Below are 17204 nucleotides of genomic sequence, written 5' to 3' on the forward strand. Positions count from 1 at the left end.
GTCAGTCAGAAAAGGTTCATACTTGCGCATGGTTGCGAGGGTATCAGTTATAGTCTTGCAGCGTTTTAACAGTGCATCGAGTCTGTGAGGCTCTTCTTTCAGGAATTTGACGGCTTCCACTTCCACCCTGAGCACCACCCTCATTTTACTCTGCAGGCCAGGGAATTGATCTGCAGGAGAAAGCAGAGGAGTATCACAGGAAGCAACAACTCAACTGATCAAAGATGCTGAAAGACTTCTGTGGTAATCAGACAAAACTTTTTGAACCCCTGTAAATGGTCAGGGAGTTCATTAAGACAATGAGCAATCTAAGCAATTTGAGACTGATTAAATGTTTGACAGACTGGCTGTGGGTGACTAAAAGATAATCAGTGCCTTGGTGAGTAATTAGTGCATTATAAACTGTCTGCCAGAGTAAACAACTGTTGTGAAATACGCTAGCATGACTCACTTTTCAGCTCTGTGAGTGTTTCTCCCAGTTTTCTCAGAACGGTGGCCTTTTCCTCCAGCTCCTGCACTGTCACCAGCTTGTGGTTGACAGACGACTCCTTCTGGATCTCCTCCACTGACTTCTCCAGGTCGCTGAGATGGAACAGACAGAAGGCTGAACACCAGGGATTCCTCTGCTACACTTAAGTTTGACTGAATATTTATCTCAGAATTATTTTTTTTTTAAGAAGTTTAACTTCTGCCAATAAACTGTCTCAATCACCTGGCAGCTAGATCAGCAGCCCTGGACAGCTGAACTGGAGGAGTGTAGGTGGGTATTTTAAGGTTTCTTGCAACAACTGAGGCAATGTGTGTCCACTGTGTGTCTGGTCTGGTCAGACTTAGGCCAAGTAAATATGCCTCAAGTTATGAAATGAATCCAAGCTCTATGTATAATTAACTAAAATAAATTGGCCATTATCCAGGCAGAATAACACACATTGATTAGGAGAGATCATTTAACAGTTCAACCAATTAGTCTGCAATCAAAATGCCGCTCAGAGTGAGATTCAGGAACTGTTATTCTGCTCACAGAGAGACTCAAGAATTACTGAAGCAAGTTATCTGATTATTAAATGTCAAGGTAGCTCTTTGCTCTGATTTTGCAGTCACTTCAATTAGATGCTGGACTGTCTCATACCTCTGATCTTAATAAGCATCTTGCTCTACGCCAAGCTTAATTACAGTTACAATTCCATCCTATCACCGCATTACCGTTTGAGTCATCTAATTATAAAGCAGATAGGAACTTGGTCATGTTTGAAGCAATTATGAAATTGTGTGATAAAAAAAAACTCCCCTTAAACCATATAACTATGTAATGAATACACTAACGAAAAATCACTCATATTGTTACTATACGAGAATTGCAGATGGACACATTTTGCTTACTTTTTTTTTTTTTTTTAAAGGTTTTACTGAGAGATTGGGGATTTCAACAACCATGTACTAATACTGTTACTGACTGGAGCTGCTGAATGATGAGTTCCTCCTCATTAAGGTACTTGAGTCTCTCCTCCTCCACCAGGAGGCGCTGTCTCTGCAGAGGATCCTCCTGCTTCCTTAAAGCGTCAGCCACACGCACGTTCAACTCTGCTTCTGTCCGTTTCAACAGAGTTCGCACCGAATCTTGGTTGTCCATCTGTGCACACAACACAGAACACAACAGAATATTACAAGTAGTTTGTCTCATGCTTATAACGGCAGGGAATGTTGTACAATTTGGAAAAGTATTTGATCAATGTTAGCCCTTATGGTCTCAGGAGAATAGCTTGTTGAAGTCATGATATGTCCCAATGCTGCCATGCAACATAACAATTGGACTATGAAGAGGAGAATTGGGCTAAGGCTTTTCAAAACAGATCTCAATTATTTAGAGATATTGCACATTTTATTTTGTGCCATCTTTGAGACTTCAGGCTGTGGCCTCTCATTTTACAGTGCAACCTTCTCTGCCTTATTAGGCTAGATGAGCATCTTGTTCTATCATTGACAGCTTATGTGTCAGTCATTGCTTATGAGTTTTAGCCTTCACACCAAACGCCTTCATCTTGGAAGCACCACAAAATGCAGCAAGTAGTTTACTTGTTAAGATTAGGAGCTGTCTGTGGTGTCCCTGTGTGTATTAGCATGAACACTTAATATTTCCCCTAACGTTCAAAGCCGGGATGCCCCGAAGGAGAACCAAGGATGTCCATGACAGAAGCACTGAGTGTGAACTCAGCTCCCTCTCCATGTTATGAAAGGAATATTCTACAGGAGTGCTCCATGTAATACAACTCCCTGAGATGAAAGCACCTAGTAAGCAAGAAAAATTAATAATTGATCAGCCTTATGTTCCAGGAAGTAAAACAAGACGACAATATGACTAACATGTAAAAATTACCTAGTATTTCCCATTGTACTACCATAAATGATGCAGGTGCAGCTGGCCAAACACAGGGATTATTATAACAGATTAAAAATATATATTATTTAAATACAAAAACACATTTTTAGATTTAAAAAAAAGCTTGCAGCGCTGTGCTTCCTCTCTCCCAGCTACCTGTCTCTCCTGCCTCCCCTCTCTGTTTAATTTATGAGCCACATGTAAAATTTAAGCTGCTGGCTATCGCCATGGGCAACAACACTGTCCAGGTGCAAGGGTCACACTTGGGCACACAGGCAGGTAAACAGCACACTGTCTTCTGTGGGTACAGCACAGACTCGGCTGTTTGCTTCTCTGTCTCACTGCTATGGAACAAATACAAGCAATGCATACCTATTCTCTGTCACTCCCATTACTCCTTTCTCTTTTCACCTGCATGATTCCTCTCCTCTGCCACTGAAAGCATCCAACTTGTCATTGCTTCCTGCATCCTCTTACAGTAAAAGATAGAGATAAATTGTATAAATGAGGACCCCATCTCCCCTATCTGTTAACCCTTCCTTGTGATATTTTGATTCTGCATCGATTGTGACTTTCCATATCAAATGAAGAACATGTGACATGAACTAAACCTGAGCTTTTATCTTTCACACATTCTGTTTCATTATTGATGCTTCAAAGATACAATGCCCTCAATGTGTCATGCCTCACTGCTATGTGAACCTACAGGTGTGATTTACAGTAGATATAGTATTGAAGTGAAGATCAAATAAACATCAAAGGCAGTGCTCCTGTATACATGTGTGTTGAAATACAACATACATTCTACATCATACATGGAGGATGTGTAACTACTTCATATATTGGAGACTAATTTAGCCATTTCATTACAACTCGAAGGCAGTCTGTGGACCTCTGCACCAAAGGGAGACCACCTGTAAACTGAATAATAGGCTTTCACATTGTGTAAAACGTATATGCCATCCACAGGGAGATAGGAGGGAGCCTGCAAAGCATTTCTCTTTATACATCATTCAGACAAATCGAGATAATGTCACTTGATTCACTGAAAATAATTGGATTCAACTCAACCCACTGACACAGAAACATTGTCCCGGTTACTCTGGATATTCCATTGAATCCCCCAGCACTAATAGGGATTACTTTAGTAGTGGGTAGAACAACTATTGTTTATGGAAATATACTTTCCTAATCCCATTTGACTCCATTGTATTGGAGTGGAAAATCTCAGATATCTGATTGTGAAAATAAACAGTGTCTGCATGGCTTATTTACCACTAATGGAAGTATGTTTTTGCTCATTATTTGAGAGAGTGGACTGTTCAAGGATAAACAGAACAATGTTTTTATGATGGATGAAATATACCTGTATCTTGCGCAGCTGGGAGAGCTGTTTGCGCAGGTCGGTGGCGTTCTGCTGCAGACCGTGCAGGTGGAGCTGCATCTGCAAGCGGCTGACACTGTTCACCGGGGTTGTGTTAGAAGGTGGAGGCGGCATCAGAGCTAGAGGTGCCGATGGTGTATGAGCTGCCAATCACAGAGTAGGACATGGGGGTCACCGGGAGGTCGTTGGGAAACAAATTGGTTAGTTTGCTGGGCTGTGCTCCGTTGAGATTTTGCAGTCAGCCTGCATGACACACACCCACATTCACAGCATACAGGCCCAAACAAATACACACACAAAACCTGGGCACACCCTCACACGTGTACACACTTGACCAAGTATAGTGTGTGGATGTAAAAAATAGCCATATTCACAAAACTCTAATAGCCCACTAGGGGAGACAGGAGCTCATGCTATTAGTAACCAATCTAGAAGTGCAATTAGTCTGTTCAGTAGTGACACACAGGGGGATAACCATGCTCTTATCTTAACATAGGGCTTTGTGAGTATGGCCATTTACTCCCTCAGTAATTGTCACACACACATATGCTTCCTCAACACACACACACACACACACACACTCATACACACTCACAAAGGAGTGCCCTGTCGGGGACAAAACAACACTCTGATATTCCCCAAAGCATAAAGAAGTAGATATTCAAAAAGTAGAGACAGGGACAGGACGTGGAGGGGAGGGTCCACACTCCAGGAAACCAACCAGTAGAAAGACAGGAGGATAGACCCCACCAGCTACCCAGCAACACCACACACCCATACACAGGGCAGAGAGCGATGACAGAGAGATTTTTGAGAGGAGAAATAAAAAGGGTAATAGAGTAGGAGATGGCAACTACCTTTCTTCTTTGATCGTCCAGCTAGAATATAGAAAGAATGCGCCCGTTACCGAGAAATTAACCAGAGGGTGATACAAAGACAAAGAGGGAGAGGAAAGGAAAGTCTTAAAGGTTCACATGTACAGAATAATGATCCTCGAGAACATTTTTATTGACTACTTCAGAGAAAATGACTCCTTAGTCTTTTGGCAGGATGTCACTTTGTGAAGAAGCTTCAAAGACAACTGTGTCCTTGCACTGGCTCTGTGAAGGCTTGCCTTTTGGAGCCAAAACTGTGCAAAAAAAAAAATACTAACAGCAAAGAGCAAAAAAGAGGACAGAAACGGGAAAGGAAAAATAGAAGATATCAAAGCGTTTTATTCAGTATATTGTGTATATACAGGTTTTGAAAAAAGATTCCTTCCTACATTTCAAAACAGTATTTCAAAATCTCTGTCCTCAAAAATATTTGTTTTGTAAGTTAAATTAACAGTCGGATATTTTGAGAAATACTGTACACTTAAGTAAAGAAATCCAATCCCTGTGTATCCAGAACTACTTCAAAGCTGTCTGTCTTAATACTTTGCCAAAGAGGTTATGTTTATAGTCTCGTATGTTTGTTTGTTTGATTAACACCTTTCAGCAGCTCTGAAGCTGTTAAAGGGTATCAGTTCTTCTTTTGACAGAGCTTTACCAGCATATCCCTAGGCTTCCTTTATTTGTGCTTAGAGAGGATAAAGACTTTGCCTCACTGGATAAATTAAGATGAAATTAACACTGAATTCATCATCTTGGTAGAAGAATGATCAAGTATCTTTCCCAGAACATTAGTCTGTTCCTTTGACAGCATCTACTCTAAACGATTTAAAGTGGAGTCAACCAACCATCATTATTGTTATCAGTGTTTTCACATTTGGAATGAAACACTTCAGTGTTAATAGAGGGAGACAAAGAAAGTGAAAGTTAGAAAAGACGTCAGCAAAAGAGATGAATGATGGAAAAATCTCTCCTAATTTCATGACTGAGGTTGTCCGTCCTCCCTCCCATTTTGTCAAATTTGGTTAACATAGACCAGGAGGTCATCATTACTGCTTGTTTGTGTCCATCATCCTTGGTTAAATTCTCAGGCATTGTTAGCAGGAAAATAAAATAGTCAACAGTGTTAGTAACAAGTAGACTGTTAATGGTTCATACACAGGTCACCATTACACTGTTGTACTCACTTCCAGTGGCGGAGCCGTCGCTGTTGGTTTCGGTCTTCTCGCTGGAAGAGAAAGGTAATGGCCGTGAGAACTCCGTCCCTTGGTCCGGAGGGCAGCCCGCCATCATGCAGAGACGCAGCAGGCCACATCTGAGGATCAACGGCCACAGGGCAAGGCAATTACAGTGCTAACGCTAACAGCACCACCACTGGATACTATGAGACTGATTACATCAACAAGTTATCTTCTTGTTAATGAGCCCCTGTTGTGTTCATGAGGGTGAAGCGCCATGATAACAATGTACGATGTGGATGAGGAACTCAAAATCTAGAGAAAGGCTATCTTACACATCTCTATGTATCAATGTATAAATCAATAGCACTGTGCCCTGCAGCTAACGCTTAGTGCTCTGTACTTGTGCTCTGCTCACATGAAGTAGTGTACCACTTCACTGCTATGGAGCTGATAATGGCCCTGATAATAGCCAGCTACTCTTCCTGTCGATAATCCTACCTGTGTGTCTGAGCTGAAGCTGTATCTGTGACTTTTAGAGGGTTAATGGGGTATAATGGAGAGTCTTACGTGCTGTCACTGTCTGGTGCTCTGGTCAGCACACTCTGGACCAGGCCTGTCAGGCTGGCTATTTGCTTCTCCATGGCCTCCATACGCTCCAGACGATGGTCCCTAAAATAGTGAATACCAAAACTGCATTACAAAACACTGAATTCACTAAGGCAGAAGAATTCACTAAGGCTATGGAAGAAAACTGGATTAGGTGTAAATTGACAAAAATCTGTTTGACCAGTACAACAAAACAATAGGATAACTTAATAAATCTCATCACAGACTCATATTGACCTGCTACTGTCAGGGTCAGCTCCAGATATTGAAGAACCAAAACCAGGTGTGGCCCTGCCACCCTCCCCAGGCCCAGCTGTCAGACACAGAGGCTCTGAGCTGGAGCTGGGCCTTGACTTTGGGCTCTCCACAAACACAGAGGAGGAGGCTGAGTCCTTGCGGAAGGTCTGCCTGACCGGTGAGGCTCTGCTGGGTGAGCTGGAATATGAGTCCCTGTCCCTCAGCTGCATGTCAGGGATTTTCTGTGGGGATGAGGGTGGCATGCGAAAACCCATGCCCAGTGTGGCTGAGGAATATGTGTCAGAGTAGAGTGAACCTCCAGGCTTGTAGAGAGAGTCCTCTAGATCCCCCTGAAGAGCAGCTGCTGAATATGTGCTAAGGGATCTCACAGAGCCACGGCGGTATAGGCCAGTTGAAACAGGGAAGCTAAAGGGGTCTCCGATAGCAGCTAATGACTGTGTGGAGGCGATGCTGAGACGGCCCTCGTGCATCAAACTGTAGGGATCTGCATATAGTGACTCATTCTTCATCAGTGCCATATTTTTTGCAGAAACCTCTTCGTCAGGCTTGACGTCGCGGCGCTCTAGGATGGCGCTGGGTGAAGGAGACAAGCCTGCATTGACGGCGTGGCCGGCTGAAGGATGGTGGGCGTGTCTGGGCTGTTCATGCTGGGGATGGGACCCCCCAGCGAAGGATGGAGGGCGGCCCCCGCTGTAGGAGAGACGTGAACGGGATGGAGAGCCAGAAGATGCTGAAGTTGTAGAGGAGGGGAGGGTGTTGAGACGGCGAGTTGGAGAGGAGTCACGAGAGGAGTATACCATCTCCCTCTGCAACAGAAAAGCAGGAATGCAAGTTACCATGGAGACCTACAGATAAGAGCACTGTGCTCCCTTTGTGTCAGTTTGACATGAAGACCACTGAGATCTGAGTATAGCTGGATGGGTTGTCACAGTCTGAGGATGCCAATAGATTATCATGAAATTCAAAAGGCCAATTAATCGTCCTCTGGCAGAATTAAGTCTCTAAATATTTTCTTGATCTTGTAATCTGGCAGAATAAAAGAAAATTGATTGTGTCTGGCAAAAATGGAAAGATTTCAGGAGTTCACACATGCCCAATTCAGCCATGTTGTCTTGTATTCCTTTTTTGTTCTGTCCTCAGCTAAAGCTATCAGTACATCATAAAATTAATATGAGCAGACATTAAGGGTGATTTTCTATCTGAAAATAAGTATTTATTCTCTTGAGTAGAATGGTGAGAAAGTTACTTAATACTGTACACCATTTTAAATTTATTTTTCTCTACCTGCCTTTTTTTGTAGAGCATCATCAAGTCATTAAATATTCCCAGGTGCTTTATTCACCTCACCTCTGCCTCTATCTTTGTACTGTTGTGATTTTTTACTCATTTCTGCACCTTTAAAAGCCAGACTCTGCTTTCCCTTGTCACATAACTTTGTTGCTTAACTCATCCCCGTTTTTCGTCTTTTCATTTGCTCCTGAGCATCCTTTTAACCTTGTCATGTGGCACAACATAACACTCAGAAAATACTGGAGCGTAACAAAGGAATTTGTCCCGCTGAGCCTTTACGCCCTGGGACAAATTAATATACATATATTCACATAGCTATATGAAGTTCGTACAAACACAGTTTGAGCAAGAAATAAAATATATTTTAAAAAACACAACTTAAACCTTAAGTTGCTCTACAAGAAAGCAGCAGTCACAGGAACAAAAATACTGGTTGACAAAACAAAAACACATGCCTGGTATCAAATTTAGTTTAAGGGCAACATGAACATATATGTATTTAAATACAGATAAGCTTCTGCGGTTTATGGGTGTTGGTCAGCTGTCTATTTACCACTTTTTTCTTTTCTGTTTCTTGTATACACAAAGGCACAAACTTAAATAAGCGTGAACAAACACAAGCATAACACACAGAGTACAGCACAGTATACGCGCACACAAAATACACAGCCACAAATGTTATATTATTCCTGCCTGCTTGCATGGTTAATAGTTGTATTCTCAGAATTTTGTGAATAATGCAGATGGTAAGCAGGGTTTTGTAAAAATTAATTAAAAAAAGGTCTCCCCCAGGCTTCCTTGATCTTCACTGAAGCAGAAATAGCTTTGGATGTTAAAATATGCTCATTTTACAGAGGAACATTGTTCTCTGGTGTCTGCACAGCAACAGATGGCCTACTTGAAGATAAGAAAATACACTTCCAGGAGGAATACCTGTTAAATTACTAACCCACATACACTGCAACAACCTGTCAAAGTCCCATTGAAATATAAAAACACTATTACCTTGCCAAGAAAGCATACTGCTCCTCTTTTTTAGAGGCATAGACTTAGAGCGGTTCTCACTGACGGCTCAGTTGTCAAGTGTCAGACTTATAGGAGATCAGACAGCATTCTTTGTCAAATAACCCAGTTTGCCCTCTTTAAATCCCCACTCCCACTCCCTTCCTCCTCCTCACCCTCAGGTCTCCGTTAGCCAGGTGTGGAGCAGCAGGGTAGGAGGCGTAGATGGGCTCTTTGCGGTAAATCTTGATGATACTGCGGTCCTGGATGTCCCGGATGTCCTCCAGCTCGTAGAAGACGTTGCGTGCCTCATCCTTGATCAAAATGGCTGTGTTGGGTGACTTCAGCATACCTGCTGTCAACTTCTGAGGGAACATGTGCACGATGAGGGCGTGCAGCGTGTCCAGGCTGCTCAGCTCATGGGTTATGTGCACTCGGCGTGTCTCATCTCCGTACTGCAGGAACAGCACGCCTGGAAAAAAAAAAGAATGATATGAAAAGAGAAACTTGAGTCAGAAGGCAAAAACTACAGTGGATGGAAAGAACAATTAGCAAAGTAGTTCTGTCAATCTGTGGCAGCAGTTTTCCCATGTTGAACGTTACAGTTTTATCAATTAAGATCAAAATGTTCTTTTTATAATCAGATGTTTGCATGAATAATCATTGACAGAGTAAACACCAGTTCTTTCTTTCTAAATGAATTATTTTTCATCAACAATTAAGGAGCAGCACTAGGTATTTAACAAACTACCCAATAAATGGCCACACTTCACAAAAAACTTTGTCTGATGCTGCAACCCTTGATTTGATAGGTAAAGATGAGTCTGACGCCTGACTAACCTGAATATTCATCTTCATACACCGCAGGACAAACAAAAAGAACACACAAAGCAAAGAAAGACCAGTCATTAAAAGTCAGGAAAATTAAGGAAGATATTGTAGACGAGTTGTGGAGAGAAGAAAACAAAGACAGTGGTTAGTACAAAGACATGGAGAGGACAGATTGGCAGCTCTGTTGTTCTACTTTTGTCTGACCTCCTGCAAAATGGCCCTCATCAGTCACTGCTACTTTAGTTTTACAGCCACTTTTAATCTCACCATACCAAACAAAACACTACACCTTGGTCTTTATGAGTCTGGACTAGCCTCACTCTAAACTTGTTCTCTCACTATACAAAAAATCTGTGTTATAAGACTGAGTCCTCTCCAGTTCTCATTTGCAGTGCAATTACATTAAACTAAACCTGTTAGAGTAAATGAGGTGAGAGTGAAACACTTTCTCCCATTCTGCTACCTCTGTAAGCATTATTGTTCACATCAGCAGCTTCATGAAGTTAACAGACAGCTGCAAATCTGCCTCAAGTCAAACCAACATGTTGTGACTTAGCCAGTCCAACAGTGCTTCAAATCTTAACCTGGAGATCGTAGCTTATTCTGGCTGGCAGAGCGGGACAATGGCAGGCTCTGTCGAAATCGGTTCATCCGGTTGAATCCGATGGGGATGTCGGCCTCTGACATGGTCTCCAAAGATTCAGCGGAGGCAAAGGAGAGCTTGGCGGCCTGGTCGGCAAGCCCAGACTGGGTAGACTGGGAATGCCTTGGACTACGGCTCTGCAGGGGGATAACACACATGGAGAAACACAGTCATTTGCTGAGAAGTGAAATCGAGGCAGAGAGAATGGATTCGACAGGGCCGATGTAGTAAGACCAACCGGAAAAGAGACACTGAGCACACAATGAGACAGCACACAATGAACCACATAACAAGATTAACAAGACCTCGACAATGGTTTAGCTACCAGCCATTCAGTAAGAATTACTAGCGTCACAGTATCTGACATCAGCTGAATACTGCAGTACAACACAAAACACAATACAGTAGTGCTCAAGTGGCCCAGCACTCCAGGGCATCAGCCTACCTTAATCACCTATGGTGGGTAAGGAGGAAAATTAAGGCAGAAACGTTGCTTCAGCTTAGCATAAGTTATGTCATGTTTCCTTGACTTCGCACACCTCCCACATGCTCTTAACCAAACTCTTGTCCCTGCGCTGCTATGAACTTTAAATGAGTGCTTGTGGGATGGGAGGAGAAGCTCATGTAAATCCCGGGCTGTCACTGTGGGTTTATCCTGCTGGCCTATGCTCAGGCGTCTCTCACTGAAAGACTGTTAGTGCAGCTGGGGCTGAGCTCAGTGAACTGGCTCCCTGATCCCCCAGCGCTGTACCGTCTCCTCCAGCTCAGAGGATGCTTTAATGAGCTCCCAGAATGCTGTCTGCTGATTGTTTGGACGGCAAAGGCAGAAACATCCTTAGCCACAGTACAGTAGCTGTGCCTGTCTCCTCCTCTTTGCACCATGGCACCAACACAGTTTTTCCTCACTTTCCCAGTACTTTCTTCTCTCCTTTCTCTGCTTGAGTCAAACTTTTGCATAGATTTACTGCAGCTTTTATTAATGTAGTATTTAATTAATGTGGGGCTCTGACAGAAGCTACACAGAGGGCCATCTCTGTGCTCATTGACTCTCTGCAGTAAGCCGTTTGAATTCATTCATAAGCACACAGCATTACACAGAGTAGGCTACACTCAAACATCCATTAAGATTTAGTTAATTGGGCAATGAGCCAAGAGAAAATGTTGTACAGTAAACTGAGACTGCCCCTAACGATATATTTTAAAGCCACTGATTAATCATTAAATACAGTTTTGAAACATATGCCACAGAGCCCAATTTGCCATTTTCAAATTGGTTGTTTTGTCTCACTAATCGTCCAATAATTGAAACATTTACAATAATTGATTAGAGAAAGGCAGTAAATTGTCATTCTGGACAACCTAAAAATAGCAAATATTTATATTTATTGAAAATTTGTGTTAAGAAAAATCAGTAGCATTTGATTGACTGATAAAAGTCTAATCTACTAATTCTAACTTAACTTCATGGGACATACCCACATGTAACTATTACCAATACTTTTGCTCGTTAAATGAACTGCTATGTTTTCACACGTGTTCATTAGGCAAATTACAAACCTCCATCAGGATTAAGAACCGAACAAACCATTTTATAATGCACGTTCCTTCTGTCACTATCATACATAATTCAGTCACCAACACACCCACACATAGTGGAGGTGTCCAGTGATAGTGGTGGCAGACAGTGTCTGAGCACACAGAGGGACGGCAATGCTGACAGATAACCCCCACTGTGTTTTCTAATAGGGTCATTTATCTAAACTGTGACCACACTGAACAACAACACAGCCAGCAGCACCGCAGAGAAGCAGCACATACTGCAGTATGTCATACTCTGGCTCGCTACAGTAGAACGTGGCATACATTACATACATGAACATACTATGCTATACTTGGTAGGGTTGGAGTTTCATTTTATCTGATCTGAATCCAGTGCTGAATTCTCAATTAATTAGATTCCCTTTGAATCCCATAAATCCCATTTAGGCTTTAGCAATTTTAGGTAACTTCATATTAAAAGGAGTTGTTGAACACCCTTGGGAAATACACTTCCCCTTTCTCCTCTCTTAAGACTTAACTGAGAAGATTGATACCACCACTCTGACTATGAAGTAAATATGGACTGGAAATGGAGGGAAACTGAAGGTAACAACCATGCTATTTCTCAGCTCTGAGGAGTTACCAGGCAACCAGCGGACGCACTAGGAGGTTACTGGTTTCGATCAAGATATAATCTGACTGGCACATAAAACACCATGAAACAGCAACGCTATTTGTATGGATACAACAAACTAACCATTTTAATTAGGGATCTTTACATGTGCTGGTAAGTGGATTTTGTTCCAGACAGAGGCATTCCAGTTGTTTCCCCCTGTTTTCAGTTATGGTGCTAAACTAAGTTAATGGCTGTTTGCAAAAGCTTTGTATTTACTGCACAGACCTGTGAATGGTATCAATCCTCTCATGTAATTCTCAGTAAAAAAGTTTGTATTTGAATAATAAATAATAATAATGAAAACAGGCAGTGGATACATGTTTTGCTAAGACATGTACTCCATTGTACATTTAACAAATGAAGGTATCAAACCATCTTGGAACTGTATCTGTGGTGTTTAAAACTGGCTCGTAAGGCTGGTAAGGGCTGTAAGGGTCGCCACAAATGGAACTAGTTATCTGAAACCAACCCCATTAGTCAGTGAAAGTTACACCCAGCAATTGATTTGGCACGGGAATGCAATAACAGCTTTCGGCAGGAATGGGAACGTCTGAAACGACCACCATGTCTAAATCATGTCAAAAGGGATTTTCACTGTGAGTTGTTCATTTTATTCTGCACTACTGAGACAGAAAAGAGAGAGCACCTTTGTGTTTCAAACTCTTGCTGCACGTGAGGATTTTATTTCAAGGCTAAATGAGCTATTAAAGCTTTCTATGTAAAAGGGAAAAAGGAAACTGAGAATACGGTACTGGATGACTGAGCTCCCTTCTTACAATGTGTACAGACTCAAATTTCTGGACCAGCTGAAAGAGAAAAAGAAAAAAAAAAACCTGTGCAGGGGAACTGAATGAGTAATGCTCCGCTCTCTCAACAACTACTACGAGTGTACAACAAGACAATGAAACCCCACGTATGAATGTGTGTGAGCTCACCACAGCTGTTGTTATACATGCGCTTAGTCAGCTCGCCTTGTTCCAACAGTCTCAAAACATTGAGTTGCATATTGGTGGTTTATGTGATATGAAAACTGAAATCATCTCTTTGCAGTAATTTTACATTGTAAATATTATTATGTGAATATACCATCTGGTGATGCATCTGGTCGTGATAGACATGCCAGTGCTATACATGATGGTGTTCGCAGTCTTCTTTGAGGGAAACTGGTTCAATCTGCTTCTTATTTTCCTCCACAATCCTCCCGCCTACCCCCACGATCACTCCCTCCCTGCATCCACCTCAACCTTTTCTTTAAGAGCGATCCAGACTTTTTCAACAGCACTCAATTACTGTCGAGAACTCTACACTGTTATAAGAGCGCGGCGGAAGAGGGGAACAAGTAGAGAACAGGATGATCTTACACGTAACAGAAGGGAATGGAGTGGAAAGCGGGACACAGCAGCCTGACAAACAGGCCTTGGGCTACAAACTGCATTAAACTCAACACAACCTCCGACCAAATCTTTTCTTGTTTCGTGTACTCGTACATATGAGCATAAGTGCATTCACACACATAAGCGCACTGTTTTAAGGTCAAGGTAATGGCAGCTTTGGTGAACAGGTTTTTGGGGTTTTTTTTGTTTGACACCTCCCGTCAGATTTCATCTTTAATGTTGTCTTACTTAGTCTGCAAACCTCGTAACCTTGTACAGTGGACAACAGAGAATTTGTCAGTTTTTGTTTCATAAAATCTCAACTTAAAAAAAACATTTTGATGAAAAAAAGAAAACCACGTTTTGAAGTGATTATTGACCAACTAGAGCTGAGGAGCAAATATAATATATATCTTTTACAGTTTACAACAAATTCTGCTATAACTGTGAGGGCTATTGAATAAAGAGGACGGTTAACCCTGGAAGTCCAGAGGCTGGCTCATCACACAGCAGCTGTGGCCAGGCTCTTCTTTCTGCTCTTCTCCCTGAGTGTAATAATTTTCATGTTAAGTGATATGACATTCTCCTGGACTCGAGCGAGAGAGTAAACGTTAGCAACTGAAATGTCAAACACAGCTTGATGTGTGTGAAATGACAAAGAATGAAGTGTTTGGCTCCGGGATTATACTTGAGAGACAGGTGTTAAATAGATAAAATCACAATTCTCACACCTTATCCTTATTTCTTGATCCATTCTTTTTTTCCTCCAGCTTTTCTATCATTTCTCCTGCTAATGATATCTTTCTCTTGCTCAAAAGCTTGTGTCTGTCTTTGCCTCGAGCTGTCTGTCTTCCTCTCTTTACTTTTTATCCCCTGTCAGTCATTTGTCTTCTCCCACCACTCCCAAAGCTCACCTCTGATTGTTACTGAGCTGCTTTATGTCAACCTGTCTGCCTCTCCCTCGGTCTCTCATGGCAGAGGCCAAAGCCGCATCCAGGTGCTTTTGCTGTCGCTGCCTGCATTTTAATCTGCATTTGTTTTCTCTCTACCTGTAACCTAGCTCTTTTTCACACACACAAAAAACAACTTCACACCTCTCATTTTTAGAAAATGGAAAGAGAAAACAGCTCCCTAAATCGATCCATTTCTCACATCTGTTTGTCTCTACTTGCTTGTCCCCCACTATCATTATTGCTCTCCATCTCTTCCAACTCTCAGGCCAATCTTCTGCTTGGGCACACAATCCCCAACCCCCAACCCCCCTAGAGTCCTGTCTCTTTATAAAACCAGGAGTCATCAATGCATGGAACAAATTGCTTTGCTGAATTGCTGTGAATGGTGCGAGTGTGCAATCGGTGTGCTCAGAAGGAAAGGGAGCAAAATGGCGTTCACTTTGGGTGGGGAGATGATGTCTTCGAGTGCTGGTGGTGATTCTCTTTTTCTGATAGGAGTGAAATGAAGAACCTCAAAACATGCTCCAGACAATTTCTCATCAGATATTCATTGAACTGTGCATTGTTCATTGTCCTACACCTGTAATAGTAACAAATACGGTTTAAGCGTCTGTTAAGAATGTGATAAGCTATATTCTTTTAACAGGTAAAAGATGAGAGAAGTGGTTGCATTTAGTGAATTTTTTAGCAGGCAGGGGTATCCAGGGAAAGAGTTGAGCTTAGAGTAGAGCTGGAGGGATCAGGGAGTAGGATGGGGCTTTCAAAAGCTTTAGTATGAAATTTGAGCAGGATGAGGTGTCAATATAAAAGGTGTCAACAGCGGTGTGCATGCTGAAAGTAAATGGCTTTAGATCAGTTGCCACTTGGACCATTTGGTTGTTTACCGCTGTAGTACCTTGTGGAGCAAGTAAATAAATTCTAACTCTCACTGTTTGGCCATACCTCACTTGATGCATTTTTAGCTGCTGCAGAGCAACATAGTGAGTTATTAACAGAACAGCAACTTACAGCAAAATAACAAACACATTTTAAAGCTCAGCACTGTAAAGCCCAATATGTAACTTCTCCACATTAAAATGTCTAAAAATGACTAGACCTATGTTGTATATTCTGTTGAGTTGTGTACAGTACGTCATTCCAAATGTTTACAGCAATTTTCAAACCCAGAGAAATCTGTAATTTTAATCAAGGTCACGGTCTGTTTCATTTGGTCGCCTGTCAATGTCTTTTTGTGCGCATGCATCAGCGCTGTGGTTGTCTGCCAGAAGCTCTGTCATAAGTTGACTTTTTATCCAGTTATAGTTACATTTCTTACAATACACTTTTTAGGTTTTGAGACTGGATATAGACAGAATGAAGGATTTTAGTTGTTAGACATCTAGATCTTAAGTTATCAGAGAAACATGCCCAAACATTAGCTGCGGCTCAAGTCCCAGCTCCTCCAATGTTTTGGTTTAATGAGTGCTAACTGAATACTTTCAGCCAGATCCATACAGTACGTGGTTGTCATACTGACAGCAGCTGTTGAAAACATGAACAGAAAGTGGAGCCAGATATCATCACAACAAGCAACTAGTTGAAAGTCACGAGTTAACCGAAATATGGTACGTCCTCTATCCATGTGGGAGAAACACTGATTTTTAATGTGAAACTGCTTTATTCAGTGTTTTTGCTGCTTTAATTACCAGGTCTGCTAGGTTCGGAGGGGAGGAGACCTCTACTGATACTTTGGCTCCTGGTAAAAATCTCCTGAAAGATGAACACTGAAGGAATCCTAACTAGGAGAAGCTGACTGCAGAGTACCGTCTGTCTAAAGGAAACCGTACTGCAATGATGGTTGTTTAACAATGAAGACAACAACTTCATTGATCTCATGCTGCGGCAGAAAATGACATATTTTTTATGTTTAAAGTTTTTAGTATTGTTGGCAACATGACAACAAAACTATCAATTTGTTTGTTTTGTATTTGAAGTGTCATTTCTCATATTCACATACCCATAAGGCCTTGCAACCCACCTGAAAGTCCTGCAGGATTTAGAATCGTTTGGTTGTGCAATAGATTTATGTGACAGGCAGGGCTCTAAATTTCATATCACTCTTGTTTGAGGTTAAAGTACTTGTGGGAGTGAGGGATAAATTGCTTAGCCTTCCCCATGGGTCAGGGCATATGGCTATTGATATTCAGAGATATTTCCACCCTGTCCAAATGATATTGTGA

General features: G+C 41.8%; 1 protein-coding gene across 1 annotated transcript in view; it reads right to left on the bottom strand.

The window, feature by feature from the left end:
* Window positions 1-17204, bottom strand: part of srcin1a (SRC kinase signaling inhibitor 1a) — a 39782-nt gene that overhangs the window by 13688 nt on the left and 8890 nt on the right. The window contains exons 3-13 of the mRNA XM_053338899.1: window positions 10386-10581; window positions 9811-9822; window positions 9147-9442; window positions 6658-7484; window positions 6382-6483; window positions 5821-5948; window positions 4616-4639; window positions 3744-3904; window positions 1455-1630; window positions 452-582; window positions 23-170 (exon numbers count right to left, since the gene is read on the bottom strand). Coding sequence (XP_053194874.1) covers window positions 23-170; window positions 452-582; window positions 1455-1630; window positions 3744-3904; window positions 4616-4639; window positions 5821-5948; window positions 6382-6483; window positions 6658-7484; window positions 9147-9442; window positions 9811-9822; window positions 10386-10581 — 2201 coding nt within the window. The remainder of the gene's footprint in view (window positions 1-22; window positions 171-451; window positions 583-1454; window positions 1631-3743; window positions 3905-4615; window positions 4640-5820; window positions 5949-6381; window positions 6484-6657; window positions 7485-9146; window positions 9443-9810; window positions 9823-10385; window positions 10582-17204) is intronic.

The sequence above is a fragment of the Scomber japonicus genome, chromosome 18 (genome assembly GCF_027409825.1).
Source record: "Scomber japonicus isolate fScoJap1 chromosome 18, fScoJap1.pri, whole genome shotgun sequence".
Lineage (NCBI taxonomy): Eukaryota > Metazoa > Chordata > Actinopteri > Scombriformes > Scombridae > Scomber > Scomber japonicus.